The sequence below is a fragment of the Mesoplodon bidens genome (assembly GCF_964165515.1).
Source record: "Mesoplodon bidens genome assembly, chromosome: 4".
NCBI lineage: Eukaryota > Metazoa > Chordata > Mammalia > Artiodactyla > Ziphiidae > Mesoplodon > Mesoplodon bidens.
The window spans coordinates 79,073,436-79,089,688 of record NC_138160.1 but is presented as its reverse complement, the minus strand read 5'-3'; the positions used below and the strand labels follow the sequence as shown (position 1 = coordinate 79,089,688).

Below are 16,253 nucleotides of genomic sequence, written 5' to 3'. Positions count from 1 at the left end.
ACAGTGAGAGGCCCGCGTACCGCAAACAAACAAACAAACAAACAAACAAAACTATACTTAATCATCTCATCCTACTCTGGAGGCTTGACAAGGAGAGGGAGAAAATTGTGTCGCATCATTTCGCCAACTCTATCCCCTAAATACTCTAAGGATTTGAAAGAGTTAAAAGCACAAAGATCTGCTAGGAACCACTAGGAGAAGAAAACATTGCATGCAAACATGGTGACTTAGGAAATGTCAGTTTAGTCAAAAAGACCACTGGCAAAGGAACACAGTGCATGCTTCTATTTAGAGGTTTAAACATTTTATTTTAAATAATAGCATTGGAAAATAATGTAAAGTGAAGGGAGAACAAAAGGATATGTACTCTTTTCAGTTGTGCTCTTCTTAATAAATGAACTCTCCTCCAAAACATTTGTTAGATAGAAACAATCAAGGCTGAGGCTTTATCCTCTCTCCACTAATTAATTACCACAAATGAGCTGTAATGTGCATCATAACAACTTAATAAGCTGGGCCAAACTATTTTAGATTCTGCTATGCTAGTATTTCATCATGGCTGGGCTATTTAAAATAGGTAAGTAATATCGGAACACAAATAGCTTTTGAATTACTTGTGTCCTTCAAAAGAAACTCTATGTCGTAAGCAGATGTACTGTTTCCCTGGAAGGAGTGAAAGCAAAGAATGTCATAGTAGAAGTGAGGACAGGGAAAGGAGGATGAGACAGGGCAAACATGAGAACTTACACAAACTATCTTCAATAATATAATATCCATTCCCTCTGCAGCTGTCACACTGGCCGACCAGATGCCATTCCAACAGGTCCTTCACATTTTTCCATATTTGTTGGACATGAAGAGTGGAGTATCCAATAGCTGTACTAGCCTCGCTTTTCTGACATCATTTGTTTCGTTGCCCATTCTTGCCTCAAATGTCTAACTGAAGCTGGATCAAAGTGTGACTAATACAAGCTCTTTAGTAATGTCTCTGCTTTTAATGAAAATTTAAAGGAAATTAGTGACTCATTGAGTCGATGAATAGAGTTTGTATATCTGAGGATGGGTTAAAATATGGCTTACTGTCAATAAAAGAGCCAAGGGTCCCAGATGAGCTGTGAATTATCTAAGACACAATTATCTGAAACTTGACAGCCCTGATTTCTTTCAAATCAAAGGTCAGTGTATCTTCCAGGCAGTAACATCTGCTACCATCCCAAAGTGCTAATTGACTGACTTCAGCAAAGTCAGGCAGATCTTCATCTCTCCCTCCTTGAAGCACAAAAAGTTTACCACCCATGAAGGTACAATTCAGGCATTTCCAAAAGGAAAGAGAAAAGGGGGTGTCAGAGAGCTGATCTGGAGCTCAAGGAGAGCTCTATAAGGTGGTCTTTTCAGTGAACTATTTTTTTCCTGTTTATTACTTGCATCAAGTTTCTCTAGAACATATAACCAGGGATTTGTATGACAGAATGGAAAAAAGTGGAAGAATTCTCTCAAAATATTTTTTAAACATGAGCTGTTTAGAGGCAGAGGGAATATGCTAGTTCGATGGGCCAGAAGAAATTTTAGAGGCAAAGGCCAGTAACAAACAGAAATAATTAATTGTCTCCCTTCCTCTCTGTTGTCACACCCGTCATCTCTAGGAGGAAATGGCTGAAAATGGAGACATATAAAAAAAATCTATGTTTGACCTCAGGGCAAATTTAATAATGGCAGAAAATGTATCTGATCACATTTCTTGATGTCTGTTCCAAAATACATTGTACCCTCAAATTTGTGATGCTCCTGGGATAAGAAGTAAATGTATGTATAACTTTTAGGAGTGTTACTTTTGGTAAGTTTTTTGGACAGAATCAAGACTGGACTGTAAAATTGTGTCTCGAACTCATTTCTTTTCTCATAACTTCCCTCCCATCTCCCCCTCTTTCCTCTGCAGGATCTATTTTAGATCCTTGCTAAGATGCCAAATGAGAAAAATTTCAAGTGGGTCCTCTACCAAGTTTACATGTATTTTTAAAAGTTCATTCCGAAAACTTCAAAACTCAAAGGAATACAGCAGTTATAGAATGACAGGCACAGGGATGAGATGATAGGTGGTCAAGCCTCAGGGCCCTCTCAGTACAGCACTGATCCATTTACTGCTAAGGCCAACCCAGAACACATGTGAGCAAGAACTGACAGGTGAAGAGAGAGATCTGCACTGTGTGTACTCTTGACCCATGGAGTAGAGGTCAAAGAAATTAAAGTTATGAGAAAACTGTCCTTGATTTAAACATTTTCTTAAGAATATTCTCTGTGTAGAAAAATATCTCAACAAGCAATTTGGAAAGATTTAGGATCAGTTTAAATCCTTTTGATGCTTCAAAGGATAAGATGGTTCAGTCAGCAATATATGACCAACTAAAATATTTTTCTCCAACAAGGAGAACCAGTCCTTTTTATATACTGTTGTCACTCACTGACAGGCAATAAATCTCCTGTGTATTTGCTTAGAAGAGAAAAATGAAGATAGGGCCAGATAATATTGCTTATTATATTTCTGTGACTCCTGATTTTCTCCAGCTTTTCTATTCTTGGTTGTCACACTGCCCATGCAGTCTTGAGCAAAGCCCCAAATGCTCGAATCTGTTAGTTTAATGAGTTTATCCAACTCACCTAACTGTGGACGCCTTCTCTGAAGTTCCATCACTGCACTTCACAGAACAGCTTGGCAGCCTTGAATTCCAATAACAGGAAAGGACTCTTAAACAATAGCTCATTTGATTTAAATCAAATTTTATCTATGGCATATCAACTCTAGAATGGTATTCTCATTCAGAAAACAAACTCCATCACAATAAGGTCTTCTCTAGCTTGTTCTTTCGGCACTGAGGCTGACTGTCTTTTGAGGAAGATATAACTGATACAGAATATCTAAAGATATATCAGTCATACATTCCAAAATGACTGCATCATTTTCCTTCAATCTGCTCACATTTATTATACATTAAATCATTTGATTTCAGTGAAATCCTCCTCTTTGCTTTGAGAGACAACAGTTGTTCCTTTTATGACCAGGTAACTGAACAATTTAAGAAAATGACTGTATTAGCCTAAGAAAAGGGAATTTGATTTCCCCATTATGTTGTAGTAGTAAAAAAAGAAGTTATGAAAACTCCTAGTGAAAAAGTAGGATAAGAAATTTGTCTATAAGTTATTAGGATAACCATAATAAAACAAGCAGCAGAAATTACTTATAGGGGTTTCCCTGGTGGCGCAGTGGTTGAGAATCTGCCTGCCAATGCAGGGGACACGGGTTCGAGCCCTGGTCTGGGAGGATCCCACATGCCGCGGAGCAACTAGGCCCGTGAGCCACAACTACTGAGCCTGCGCGTCTGGAGCCTGTGCTCTGCAACAAGAGAGGCCGCGATAGTGAGAGGCCCGCGCACCGCGATGAAGAGTGGCCCCCGCTTGCCACAACTAGAGAAAGCCCTCGCACAGAAACGAAGACCCAACACAGCAAAAATAAATAAATAAAGGATTTCATTTCTTAAAAAAAAAAAAGAAACTACTTATAGAAGGCCAATAAACACGACAGATGATCAACTTCAATAGTCATCAAGAAATTGCAAATTAAAATCACAGTGTGATCCTACACACACACACCAGGATGCCAAAAATGAAAAGATAGAAAAGGCCAAGTGGAGGTACCAGGGCTCTCATACACTGTTGGTGGACAGGAGAATTAGTACAGCTACTTTGGAAATCTGTTTGGCAGTATCTATTTAAACTGAATGCACACATTCCCTATCACATGACAAGTCCAATTTTAGGTATATTCCCAACAGAAATCTGTATATACATTCACTGGATTACTTGTACCAGATCGTTCATAGCAGCAATTGTAACAACCTTAAACTGAAAACTATCCCAAATATCCATCAACAGTTGAATGGATAAATGGATTTGAATGGATAAATATTCACACAGTGGAAAACTCTATTGCTGTGAAGGTAAACGATCTACAACTACACACAACAACAAGAATGAATCTCACAAGCATAGTGTTAAATGAAAGAAGCCAGACACAAAAGTGTACACATTGTATGATTCCATTTATATAAAATACAAAGACAGATGAAACTAATTGATGCCTTGTTTATGTTATCTATGAGGGTACAAAGAGGAAGTCAAGTGCCCAGAGGATAGGAATGTTTGTCGTCCTCAAGATCCCCCCTTCTCCTGGGTGAGGTCCCCACCCTGAGCACTACACTCATGATAAAATGAAGATAGTTTTTCAAGTGAATGCTGATGCTGAAGCACGTGGCAAGCAGGCGCAAAGCCATGGAGACATACTTGATGTAGCCTCCAGGGCAGAAGAGGACATTGTGCTGCTCCCCCAAACACAGAACCTTGAGACCAACTGGGAAGTTTTCCTTTAATTCTCCCATTTATGGCCCCATCAAAGCACAGAAAATACTTTGATTTAGGCTATGGTTAGAAATGGAAACTTGTTAGTTGTGATGTGGTAGAGGGAATGGGTTGGCAAGGGGGTGTAAAAGAAGATGAGTGGACTTATATAATGCATTTCCAAAAACTATTATAGACATTTACTTCACACATAATCCTTTTAGGAGAAGTTGCAGGTGGACATGGCACTCAGGTTCCTTTCAATTTGTTTAAACTGTGCACAAACAGACCACATGAAGGCTAAGAAGATATAAATAGAGGATACTGCTGCAGCTGAATACAACTTACAAAGAGAACCTGACACACATTTAATGATGTGTCTGAGAGCTAATTGTACTGGGTAATAAATGGCAAACATACACAAAGAGTTAAAAGCAGATTACTCCTACTTGGTCAAATGAGGTTTTCTCCCTAATTTTTCTCTTCTTTTTGTTGATTCCAGACCCTGCAACTCTTTCCATGGGAGACACCCTTCTTATCTATCTTTGTGCCGCTACAGCAGGGGCTGGTACAAAAGGTTCTCAACAAATGACATCAAATGGAAGAAATGTCACTATTGATAGTTCACCCTGATGCTCTCTCTTCCAACAGGGATTCCTGTTCTCCACCCATTATCCATAATGGCTTGTGAAAAAAGCCCCCAGAGGGGCCCTTGCCACTTCTCTTGTGTCTTCCTCACCTTCAGGTTCCCTGAGTCATTTTCAAACTGCCTGTTTCTTATCACCTGCAACACTCACCCTTTTCCACCCACAACCCTCACCTACCTAGTGCCCTGGGTTCGAAATATCTGGGAACAATAGAACTCTGGGAAGCACACAGATGGCTCATCAGCAAGGACTGTGCTTCTCAGCCCTTCCTACACACCGAAGTCGCTTGGAAAACTGGTAAAACATACTGATGGTGGGACCCTACTCCCAGAAATTCAGACTCGGTTGGTTTGGGCAGATATCTGGCAGCTGGATTTTTTTTTTTTTTTTTTTTTTTTTGCGGTACGCGGGCCTCTCACTGTTGTGGCCTCTCCCGTTGCGGAGCACAGGCTCCAGACGCGCAGGCTCAGCGGCCATGGCTCACGGGCCCAGCCGCTCTGCAGCACGTGGGATCCTCGCGGACCGGGGCACGAACCCGTGTCCCCTGCATCGGCAGGCGGACTCTCAACCACTGCACCACCAGGGAAGCCCTAGCAGCTGGATTTTTTAAAGTGCAACAGTTAATTCTGATGTAGCCAGGGCTGAGAACCACGGCCTCGAGGATGAATGCATATTCTCTAGATGTGGGGAAGAGCCATGAATAAAGCAGAACACAGGACAATAAATACGGACTCTGAGCATCTTAAGAAATAAAGGAAGAGAGGAAGTGGGAGGTGAGGCGAGAAGCCATTCAACAGAGGTCCTGCCCTTGGCAGGGTTTGGGCTTTGAGGAGAAGAAGCTGGCAACTCTCAGATGTACCTGTACCCAGTCCTCAGCAGCGACTAATAAGCGAGCTTCTGATGGTTTTATTTAGAGTGCTAAAGCCCAATTTTAATCTGACGGAGAAAGGAAATAGTAAGGACAGAGCACATGACTCTGTCTATGACACGCTGAGAAGGCCACACTGAGGGAAACCTGTTGTCACCGGCACAGTGGCTTTGGTCCCTCCTCTTCCTGCCACCCCCCAACCACCCCCCCCCCCACCGCCAGGCCACTAGGTGTTGCTTCTGCCCAGCACCAGCACTCCCTTCTCCTCTCTGGGCAATTCTCTTCTTATAAGTTGGTGACGTTTGATGGCAGTGTTTTGGTGGTTATCATTAATACTTTCATTCTAAATTTTGTTTCTAACTCTTCACAGTGAAGACCACCTCCCCAAGAAAACTTCAAGCACAGGCTTTGGAACCAAAGTGACCAAGGTTTGAATGCTGATTTCATCATTTATCAGTCACATAATATGGGCGATTGATTCTCTGAGCTTCAGTTATTTTCATTCTATAAGATGGAGAGAATAATATCTACCCTGTGAGGTTTCATGAGATTAAATAAGATCATTTAAAAAAATGTCCCTGATGATGGGAAGGTGCACAACAAATATGAGTTTCCTCCCACTCTAGATAAGACCTCTCTCTGAGACCTGCACTGTCCAGTATGGTAGCCACTAGCCACCTGTAGCTATTTAAATTTTAAATGAAATTAATTAAAAGTATTTAAAATTAGAAGTTCAATCCCTCAGTTTCCCTAGCCACGCTTCAAGTGCTCTGTACATAGCCACATACAGTTAGTGATACACACACACATACATACATATACACGAACATATCTTATTGGATAACACAGATTATAGACCATTCCATCATTGCAGAAAGTTCCTGTAGACAGCACAACTACACCATCAGGCCTGCTTAAGTGCAACTGCAATGAAGACAGGAACCATCCTTGGAACCCACTGGCCAGGCAGTGAGGTGCAGGGCTAAATCCTTCTATCAGAATATTCCATGTGTAACACAGCTGCCTTTTCTAGGTGTTCACTTCCAGGCAGAAGGGACAAAAGAGATGTTATAGAAAGAAAAATACCATATGATCTCTCTTATATGTGGAATCTAAAAAATAAATAAGTGCTAATAGATACAGAGACCAGATTGGTAGTTGCCAGAGGCGGGGCAGTGGGGAGGGGGAGAAATGGGTGAACAGTTTTTGTTTTGTTTTATCTTTTCAGTTTAAATAAATTGAATAAAAAATAAATTAAATTAAACTAAAAGTATCAGCATGCTAAAAAAAAAAGATAAAAGTAAAAAAAGAAGATGCTGAGGAATCTGAAAATAAGTGCGACTTACTCAGCGATTTTGTCAAGACTGGGCAGGTTATGTTAGTCTTTAGCTCTGCATAAGCAAATAAATCCATCCAAGGTTGTCAAGCAAAGGGTATATTTGCCATGAATTTAATTTATTATTCACGCAGTACTTCTAGACACTGCCTTGGTCAATTTTGAATTCATTTCCCTAGCAACCCCGGGCTAAATTAAGCAACATGACAGAGCCATGAGGCAGGGAGCCTTTTGAGAATATCTTAACCCATCATCTCAGACTTTAAAGTTGCCTTTTATCTTAGTTGCTGTGACTACACCAGCCTGCCAACCATTGTCATCTGGGGCCTATAGTCCCCAGGTCACTAGTTCAGGTCATGACTTGTTTAAACAGGAAAAACAAGAACATGATGGGTCACAGGGTATGGTTGTGCAGGCTGTGCACTGCACAACTCCATGGGGTACCAGTTACAAGGTTATCATAAATTTGTATATTTATTCCAACAATTTCCCAGGAAACAGCAAAGTATCTGAAACAATGAAGACACCATCTAGCTTCATAAAGGTACTGTATGCACTAGCTGCCAGGGTGACTGGATGTGCCACACTGAAGCTAGAGGGAAGAAACAGACAAAGAAGTCAAAATCCTTAATCTAGGGATAATTCAGCATTGGGGCCCAAGAATGTTCTGGATATCCACAGCAGTTCTTTGTTCCAGTAGCTGCCGGAGATATTCTGCCTTGTGATTCATTAAGCTGGACAGGCCTTGCCCTCTGATTTAGAGATTTTCACTGGTTTTGACCAGGTTTCAACACTAATACAATGTTTCTCAAACCTGGCTCTACAATTGCCTGAGGAGTTAAGAAAAACAAACAAACAAACAAAAGAAACAATGACAAAACCCCAAAAACCTCATAGATAGCGAGAGTAGATTGGTAGTTGACAGAGGCAGAGGGTGAAGGTTGGGCAAAAAGGGTAAGGTGGTCAAAAGATACAAACTTCCAGTTGTAAAATAAATAAGTCATGGAGATGTAATGCACAGCATGGTGACTACAGTTAATAATAATATATTGTATATTTAAAAGCTGCTAAGAGTAAATCTTAAAAGATCTCATCATACACAAAAAATATGTAACTATGTGTGATGGTGGATGTTAATTAGACTTACTGTGGTGAACATTTCACAATATATACAAATATCAAACCATTATGTTATATATCTGAAACTAACATAATGTTATATATCAACTAGATCTCAATTTAAAAATATTCTGATTCTGAACCCTACTTCAGACCAATAAATTAAAATATTTCTGGATAGGGCCTGGGCAGCAGTATTTTACAAAAGTATCTAGGGTGCAACATGGTGGATAACTGCTCCTCCAGCAGATGGAAAGAATGGAACAGATGTATAGAAGGGGAATATGATGCCCCAAGTCTGGGAGAAAAATTGTTAAAATGGAAGAATTTTTAAATGTGTTGGATAGGGCTTTTAATTATTAGAACCAAAGATAAGCAGAAAATAGAAAGAAAAATGTTAAATAAGCAACATGATCTGGTGTTCATGATAGCAGAGTGGGTCTTCAACACTTGTTTTTAAAGTTTAGATTTATATTGCAAATATAAAGACATAACCTCAAACTTTATTGGTAAACTGTCCTGGAGCACTCAAACTGAGCTTTAAAGTGTTAGAAGAAGCAAGGAAGGAAATAACTGAAAAGGGAAAGGGGGGACTTCCCTAGTGGCACAGTGGTTAAGAATCCACCTGCCAATGCAGGGGACAAGGGTTCAAACCCTGGTCCGGGAAGATCCCACATGCCGCAGAGCAACTAAGCCCGTGCATCACAACTACTGAGCCTGCGCTCTACAGCCCAAAAGCCACAACTACTGAGCCTGTGTGCTGCAGCTACTGAAGCCCGTGCACCTAGAGCCCATGCTCCGCAACAAGAGAAGCCACCACAACAAGAAGCCTGCACATCACAACGAAGAGTAGCCCCTGCTTGCCACAACTAGAGAAAAGCCCGCGTGCAGCAACGAAGACCCAAAGCAGCCATAAATAAATAAATAAATAAAAATAAAAACAGTAAACTATTTTTTTTTAAAAAAGAAAGAAAAGGGAAAGGGGGAAATCTGGCCCATTTAAGAATAAAAATGAGTCCTCAGCTAAGTCCTGCAGGTAGCACAGCATTTCACAGTCCGAGCTCAGGAAGAAGGGGCTCACTGTGATGACTGGAAAGGTAAGTGGTATAACCACAAGGGAAGCTGAGACTATTTTGCCAAACTGTGGCTTGTTTATTTAGAAGACCTCATAATTTCCTGCTAAATAATCCAAGTGTGGCCTAGTCCAGCTTGTTTCAGATGAAAATGGCTTAGTCATTTTACCCATTTCAAGAGTTCTCTGTGAGTCATGGGTTATACTCACTTCACACTCAGGTCTAAGATAGCCAGTCCCCTTGAAACCTCTCTGGAGTTAAGTCTGCCCAGCTAATCCTTTCTGCATTATTTCAAAGATGAGTCAGTGCTTTGCTGTCTTCCTTTGCCACCCCAAGTTAGTGAAAAATATTCAGAATTCCCAGAAAAGCAGATCTATTCTAATTGGTTCTTAGTAAAACAGCCAATGTCATAAATATATGCTGTATTTTCAAGTGCATGTTCAGGGATAGCGAAGGTGGGAGGGAGACGCAAGAGGGAGGGGATATGGGGATATATGTATATGTATAGCTGATTTACTTTGTTGTAAAGCAGAAACTAACACAAAATTGTAAAGCAATTATACTCCAATAAAGATGTTTAAAAAAAAAAAAGAGCCTAAAACTACACATTCACTTTGAATTCGTCTAATGGAGATAGATGTTTAAAAAATTTTAGGGAAGATAACATATTTTCCCTTACCTCCATTTCTTCTTATCCAAATCTTTTATTGTTTTCAAAAGCCAGTTTACCTCTCATACCTTCCATTAACTTTTCCCAATCCAAAGTAACCTCTTCCAGCTCAGGATTTATACTGAGTAACTGACCCTGTCATTTGGTATTATTCATATACTGTATTATTACACCTCTCATAGTCATTTAGCTTATCATATAGGAGTATCTTTCACACCTGTTATATTCTTCAAATATGTCCATGGGTATAGTGCACAGTGGAAGAATATATACTTTGTAGCATTCCCTGAATGTTAGATGAAGTCATTATGAAACAGTATAAATTCATGAAACAATTTTATCCCATATCTATCTATACCATTGTTCCCTTTCTCACAAATGAGAGGACACAATAATATGTCCGGATGTAAGATAAGGTGCCCTGGTTTTCTCACAACTGTAGGACCCAAGGGGCATGAATCCCTGAATTCCTCTAGTGTGTCAGGTACCAGAAACATGGGCAGGGGTGGAGGGCCTCCAATGCTCCCCCAGTTGAATCATGTGTCTTTAAGAAGATTTTTTTAAAGAATAAGGAGGAATACTGGCAACTAAATGATGGCAGGCCACTGATTGTAAAACACATCCTGATTTCAAAAATGTTAAAATACAAAAAAAATGTGCTTTAAAGTCAATGATTTATGGTAAGTGAATATGATCTTTTAAAAGAGGTACTATGTAATAAAAGTTAGAAAGCTCCTCATTAAAATATTAAAATATTTATTATCATAAATCAGAGAACAATTTGTCTTAAAGAAAGGCATATCTTAGACCTGCTCCTGAAATACTGAGCACCAGACAAGACTGTAGACCATGCTGGAGGCTGGTGATAACCTACAATATACCAAGTACCCATTTATGTTCCCAGAAGGTGAACTTGTCCAAAAGGAACAAAAGCTATGGTGTCACAGCCTGTTGTTTCAAGAGTGCACAGAAGTTGCAAAGTGCAGTTCTGAAAGAAGAGAATAACATGAGTTCCATGTTTATATAAAATGAGGTTGCCATTTTGTTGCCTGGGGTCCTTATGCAGCATATTCACAAACTGGTCCACACCAATCCAACAGCGGCCAGAATCTGCCTAGTCATGATCATATTCTACAGAGCTGTTAAAACTTCCTTTACACCACCTTGTATGGAGTGTACCACACACATTCCATGTTTTGTATTATGTTTACTTTTGTCCCTGTCAGTGACGGCAGGGAGTGTGCCTTGTGCGCTGTTTTATTTCCCCAGGTGCCTTGAATAGTGCCTGCCACATGGTGAGTAAGCTCTCAGAAAACTGTGAAGATGGGGGCTTCCCTGGTGGCACAGTGGTTGAGAGTCCACCTGCCAATGCAGGGGACACGGGTTCATGCCCCGGTCTGGGGAGATCCCACATGCCGCGGAAAAGCTAGACCTGTGAGCCATGGCCACTGAGCCTGTGCGTCCGGAGCCTGTGCTCCGCAACGGGAGAGGCCACAACAGTGAAAAAAACTGTGAAGAACACATGCACAAAGAGCTGACCAAAGGAAAAGCAGTGCTAACACTTAGTTCTGGGGTCAGCATTTACCTAATGAACCCATAAAGAACAATGCATGAGATTGTTGCTTTGCATAACATTAATCAAAAGAAGGATGAGTGATGGGGTTCTGAGGAGAAGGCCCAGGAAGAGTATCCTTCCCCATTCACTGTCTCTGTCTGGCTATGAATGAAAAGTAATCCAAAACAATCTTTTTAGCAACTGGTGTCAATGTCAAAAGTAAATTCAGTAATTTTGCCTTGTATCCTTTCTATCCCAAGATATCCCAACTTTCTTTAACTGTGAAGTATACTCAAATAGATATATCTAAACTTCCTGGGTGGAAATCTTTCCTTTTTTTTTAACCCAAATAGATATTTAACCTGTTGATGTTCCTGCATATAATTTACAACATATTTAATCAAAACCCAACAGTGTAGGGCTCCCTCTACACTGCAGTATTGAACTTGAAGCCTAGGAAGCCATGAGTCCAGAATCCTTCTAAACTCAGATAAGAGAACAAATTAATTTTTCTCTTGCCCTGGACTTCTCTTCTTCATCAAGGCCTGCACTGAAGCACAGGGATGAATAGCCCACAGGCAGCAAAGATCCACACAACTGCTACAGAAGTGTTCCTTCTGGCAGTGCTGTGGATGCTGCTGCCATGTTCTTTTCCTGTCCTACGATCAGTCAAGTGCCATCTGGGCTGCCTGTCCTGAGAATGCACAAGGGAAAAAAAGATGGCATCATGCATATTTGTACTTTGTCTGTGGTTTGGGCCATTTCATGTTACTAGCTTGGCCATAGCTAACTGGGCCAGGAAAGAAGCATGAGAAAGAGGTCATAATCTGCCTTGTTATCAATTAAACACCCAACAAGTAGTGCATTCCTGGTGCCCCACACCTGTGCTAGCACTACCTGGTACTGGTTTCTGTGGGGGAATACTGCAGAACATTTAGACTCATAAGATCAAATAGTAACAGGAAAATAACCAGGATGTTATGTGTACATATTTTAATCACCCATACTGACTTTCAAAAATGAACTGACTGGGATTTCCCTGGTGGCACAGTGGTTAAGAATCTGCCTGCCAATGCAGGGGACACAGTTTCGATCCCTGGTCCAGGAAGATCCCAGATGCCACGGAGCAACTGAGTCTGTGCACCACAACTACTGAGCCTGCGCTCTAGAGCCCATGAGCCCGTGAGCCACAACTACTGAGCCCACGCACTGAAACTACTGAAGCCCGCATGCTCTAGGGCCCACATGCTGCAACTACTGAGCCCACATGCTGCAACTGCTGAAGCCCACACGCCTAGAGCCCGTGCTCCACAACAAGAGAAGCCACCGCAATGAGAAGCCCACGCACCACAACAAAGACCCAATGCAGCCAAAAATATATATATATATAAAAAAAATGAAGTGACTGATTTTATATCCAAATAATATCTTATGAAGCAAGCAAGAACAACCATTATGTGAACTGTTTAAATGACCCATAAGTTGCTTGAGGGCCAGGAGGTATCTTACTCACATTTGTATCCCCATAGCCCAACATGGTGCTCAATACATAATAGGTATCTAATACTGCTGAATGAATGAATGACTATCTTACCTGAAGATGAATGCCACCTAAACAGAACAGCCCTTAAATTTTAACTACCTGACATAGCATCCATCTGTTTTTCCATCCAGGAAAAACAGCACCAAAATTCTGTGGTTTGGGCCATTTTATATTACTAGCTTGGCCACAGCTAACTGGTCCAGGAATTCCTGCTGAGGCCAAAGTACTCTGGGGCACCATGGTTAAAGACAGATCAATAGGAGTGCCCCATATTGGATAGTGGCCAATAGACTTCATTCCTCCCTCTCAGGAAGTACAAATACAAGTAGCACAGAGAAGAGGGTCACAAGCCCTGCTCTTGAATCAGGCACACCAGTGTACAGGGGCCCAGAGGGGCTGACTGCCAGCTGTGTACTTATGAAGAACCCTATCACTCCTGGCAGCTTTCCCCTATGTTCTGAGAAACTTTAGAGTTCTAAGAGATGAGAATAGATACTGCTTGATAATAGTCTGGGAAATGCTGAATGCCATGTCCTTTCCTCATTAGTTGCAATGTCCACTTGCATTTTAAAATCTCTTAGAAATCTTGCTCCAAAAAAAAAGAGTTTAATCCTATTCAGCAGTCTATTTCGAAGCACACATAACTGCCAATGTGTAGCATAGGACACCTGATTTGAGAAATGGTGTCCTAAAGTGACCTAGATGTATCTCTTTTCTCACAACTACGTCTAACTAAAGAATTTCCTTAATTATGGGACTTATAAATATTATCCTCAGCAAATGAGCCTCCAACTTGCAAGAATGAAGCACAGGCTAAAAATTAGACCAGGCCCTTTTGTATAAAGCAGTTACTCAAATTGTAACATGAGTCAAAACTTTGGGTTCCAAAATTCTTAAGACTTCATGACTTCATTCAGGAATCCTAAAAACAACTGTGGTCATCATCCATTAAAAATGCACCTTTCACAGTGTTCCACAGACAGGGAGATAAAAGTCCTTTGGGCTGATTTATTTTCATTAGTGTCTTGCCAGTAAATATGTAAACAATTTCAAACTGGGCAAACACACATGCTGAGCATAATAAAACCCATCTTAATTGCTGCTCTACTAAGGAAAAGAACTCTGAGTACCTTGTCAAATAAATAAATGATCTATGCCTTTTCTTGTCACTTTTCTTCAGTAAGTTTAATAAATAAAATTGATAGTTTTGGAAAGAGTTTTAGGTCAGCTCCTCCAACTGTAACATTCCTTCACTTAAATATCAGTTACCACAACGTTCCAAATTTTGAAGCAAAAGCTGTTTCCTGCATTTATTTTGACACATATCATAAAGCAGCATCAATAAAGCTCAGCCCATCAACCCTGGCTGGAGTTTTTCCTGATACATGCCTACGTTTTACTTTTTACTTTTCTTCACCTCCCTCCTTCCTCCTGCCAATCCCCACTTTGCCCCAGAGCATGACTCATTAAGCTCCTGGTAGAATAATTACTTTTTTTTTTAATCATTTGATGTCTGAAACATCATCTAAAAGGAAATGCATTTTAATTCATCTAGAAATTCTAATTAGGATCATGAATAACTGAAAAGGTTTAGCAATGAGCAAACATGCCTAATAAACACTTCTTTTTTTTTTTGGCCACACCGCATGGGGCGGCATGTGGAACTTCCCTGGGCAGGGTTTGAACCTGCACCCCCTATGGTGGAAGCACGGAGTCTTAACCCCTGGACCACCAGGGAAGTCTCAAACGTGCCTAATATAGAAGAGGAAATGTGAGAACAGACTCCAATAGTCACAGGAATCGAAAAATCATAGTCTGTAGAGATAAATATTAGTGCTTTCATGGAGAATTCATTGAACAAAAACCTCACTTGCTCCCAAAATAAAATATTCCTGAAATTAGACACTCTTCTCCTATCACACATCAATCAATGCTTACTTTTGTAACTAACAGAATAACTGGGTAAGATTCCAACCGTAAATGTATACATGGATACATGCTGGCTTTCACCCTCAAGAGCTAAGGAAGTAATGATTCTCGAATTTGGAAACTGCTATTCAAAGTGTAGACATGGAAGGAGAGATTAATAAGAGGGGAACACAGTACAGACAGACACGAGTTTTAATAAGCTGTTAGTATCAGTGCAAAGAGAGAAATAAAAGCTACCCCAAGGGAAAGAAAATTCAAAGCCAAGGGAAAAAATGTGGGAAATTTAGTTTCCATTCCCGCTCTTTGTGAATTGCTTTAATCTTTAGATTAAGCCCTTTATTGTGTCTGTTTGTATTTTGATTCTGAAATGAGAGGTAACATAAAGTCACCTAAATAATATCACTTAAGACATACTGAAAGAGGAGAAAAATATGTAGTAGTTTTGTGCTCTGGAGAAGGTGACCAGGAGGGTCAGCAAATAGACATTTCTGTAAAGTGACTGGAAGATCATGACTATCTTTACATTCTGTTCCCAAGGTTTTGTTTCTCACCCTAAATTACTTCTGAGATAAGTCAATCTATTAATATTCAAATAAGAATTGGAAGCTATGTTAAAAAAATATATAAAAGAATTAGAGTTTATAGCAGAACTTTCCTGATTGGATCACATCCCACCTCACCCCACCCCACCCCAATCCCAAGGAATTCCTGTGACTTGCCAGAAGGAAACTACACTTCTCTCCTTTCTAATGGGTACATATTTCCAAGCCACTCCCATAAAATGTTAGAGGCAGGCAAAATGACTTTGATAAATCATATACCAAAATAGATGAAATTTTACAGCATTCCTTTGAAATGAAATATGCTGTCATAGTTCTTGATTTTAGATTTCAGACGTTCAAATTATTACATTTCAAATACGTGCAGTAGGGATAAATGCAAATTTTTCCACTGAAAAATCCTTAATCCAAAGTGATTATTCATTTTCCCTCAACCTTTTTTTTCAAAGAATTGAAGAACAATAAAAGCAATAATGATAATAATTTTTAACTCTTATGTACTAGGCACAGTGCCGTGTGCTTTACATGCATTAGCTTTTTTAAACTCCATGACAAGTTTAAGAG

The 16,253-nt window shown here is 40.2% G+C and overlaps 1 protein-coding gene across 30 annotated transcripts in view; it reads right to left on the bottom strand.

Moving 5' to 3' along the window:
• Window positions 1-16,253, bottom strand: part of LOC308615945 (uncharacterized protein) — a 639,507-nt gene that overhangs the window by 354,763 nt on the left and 268,491 nt on the right. For 20 of the 30 annotated variants that reach the window (XR_014015644.1, XR_014015645.1, XR_014015648.1 and 17 more), the window contains one exon: window positions 2,656-2,715. The exons of the other annotated variants lie outside the window; for them this stretch is intronic. Coding sequence is in view for 2 of the 20 variants with exons in the window: in XM_081231851.1 (XP_081087977.1) it covers window positions 2,656-2,715 (60 nt within the window). In the remaining 18 variants the exon portion in view is untranslated. The remainder of the gene's footprint in view (window positions 1-2,655; window positions 2,716-16,253) is intronic. 30 annotated transcript variants of the gene reach the window in all.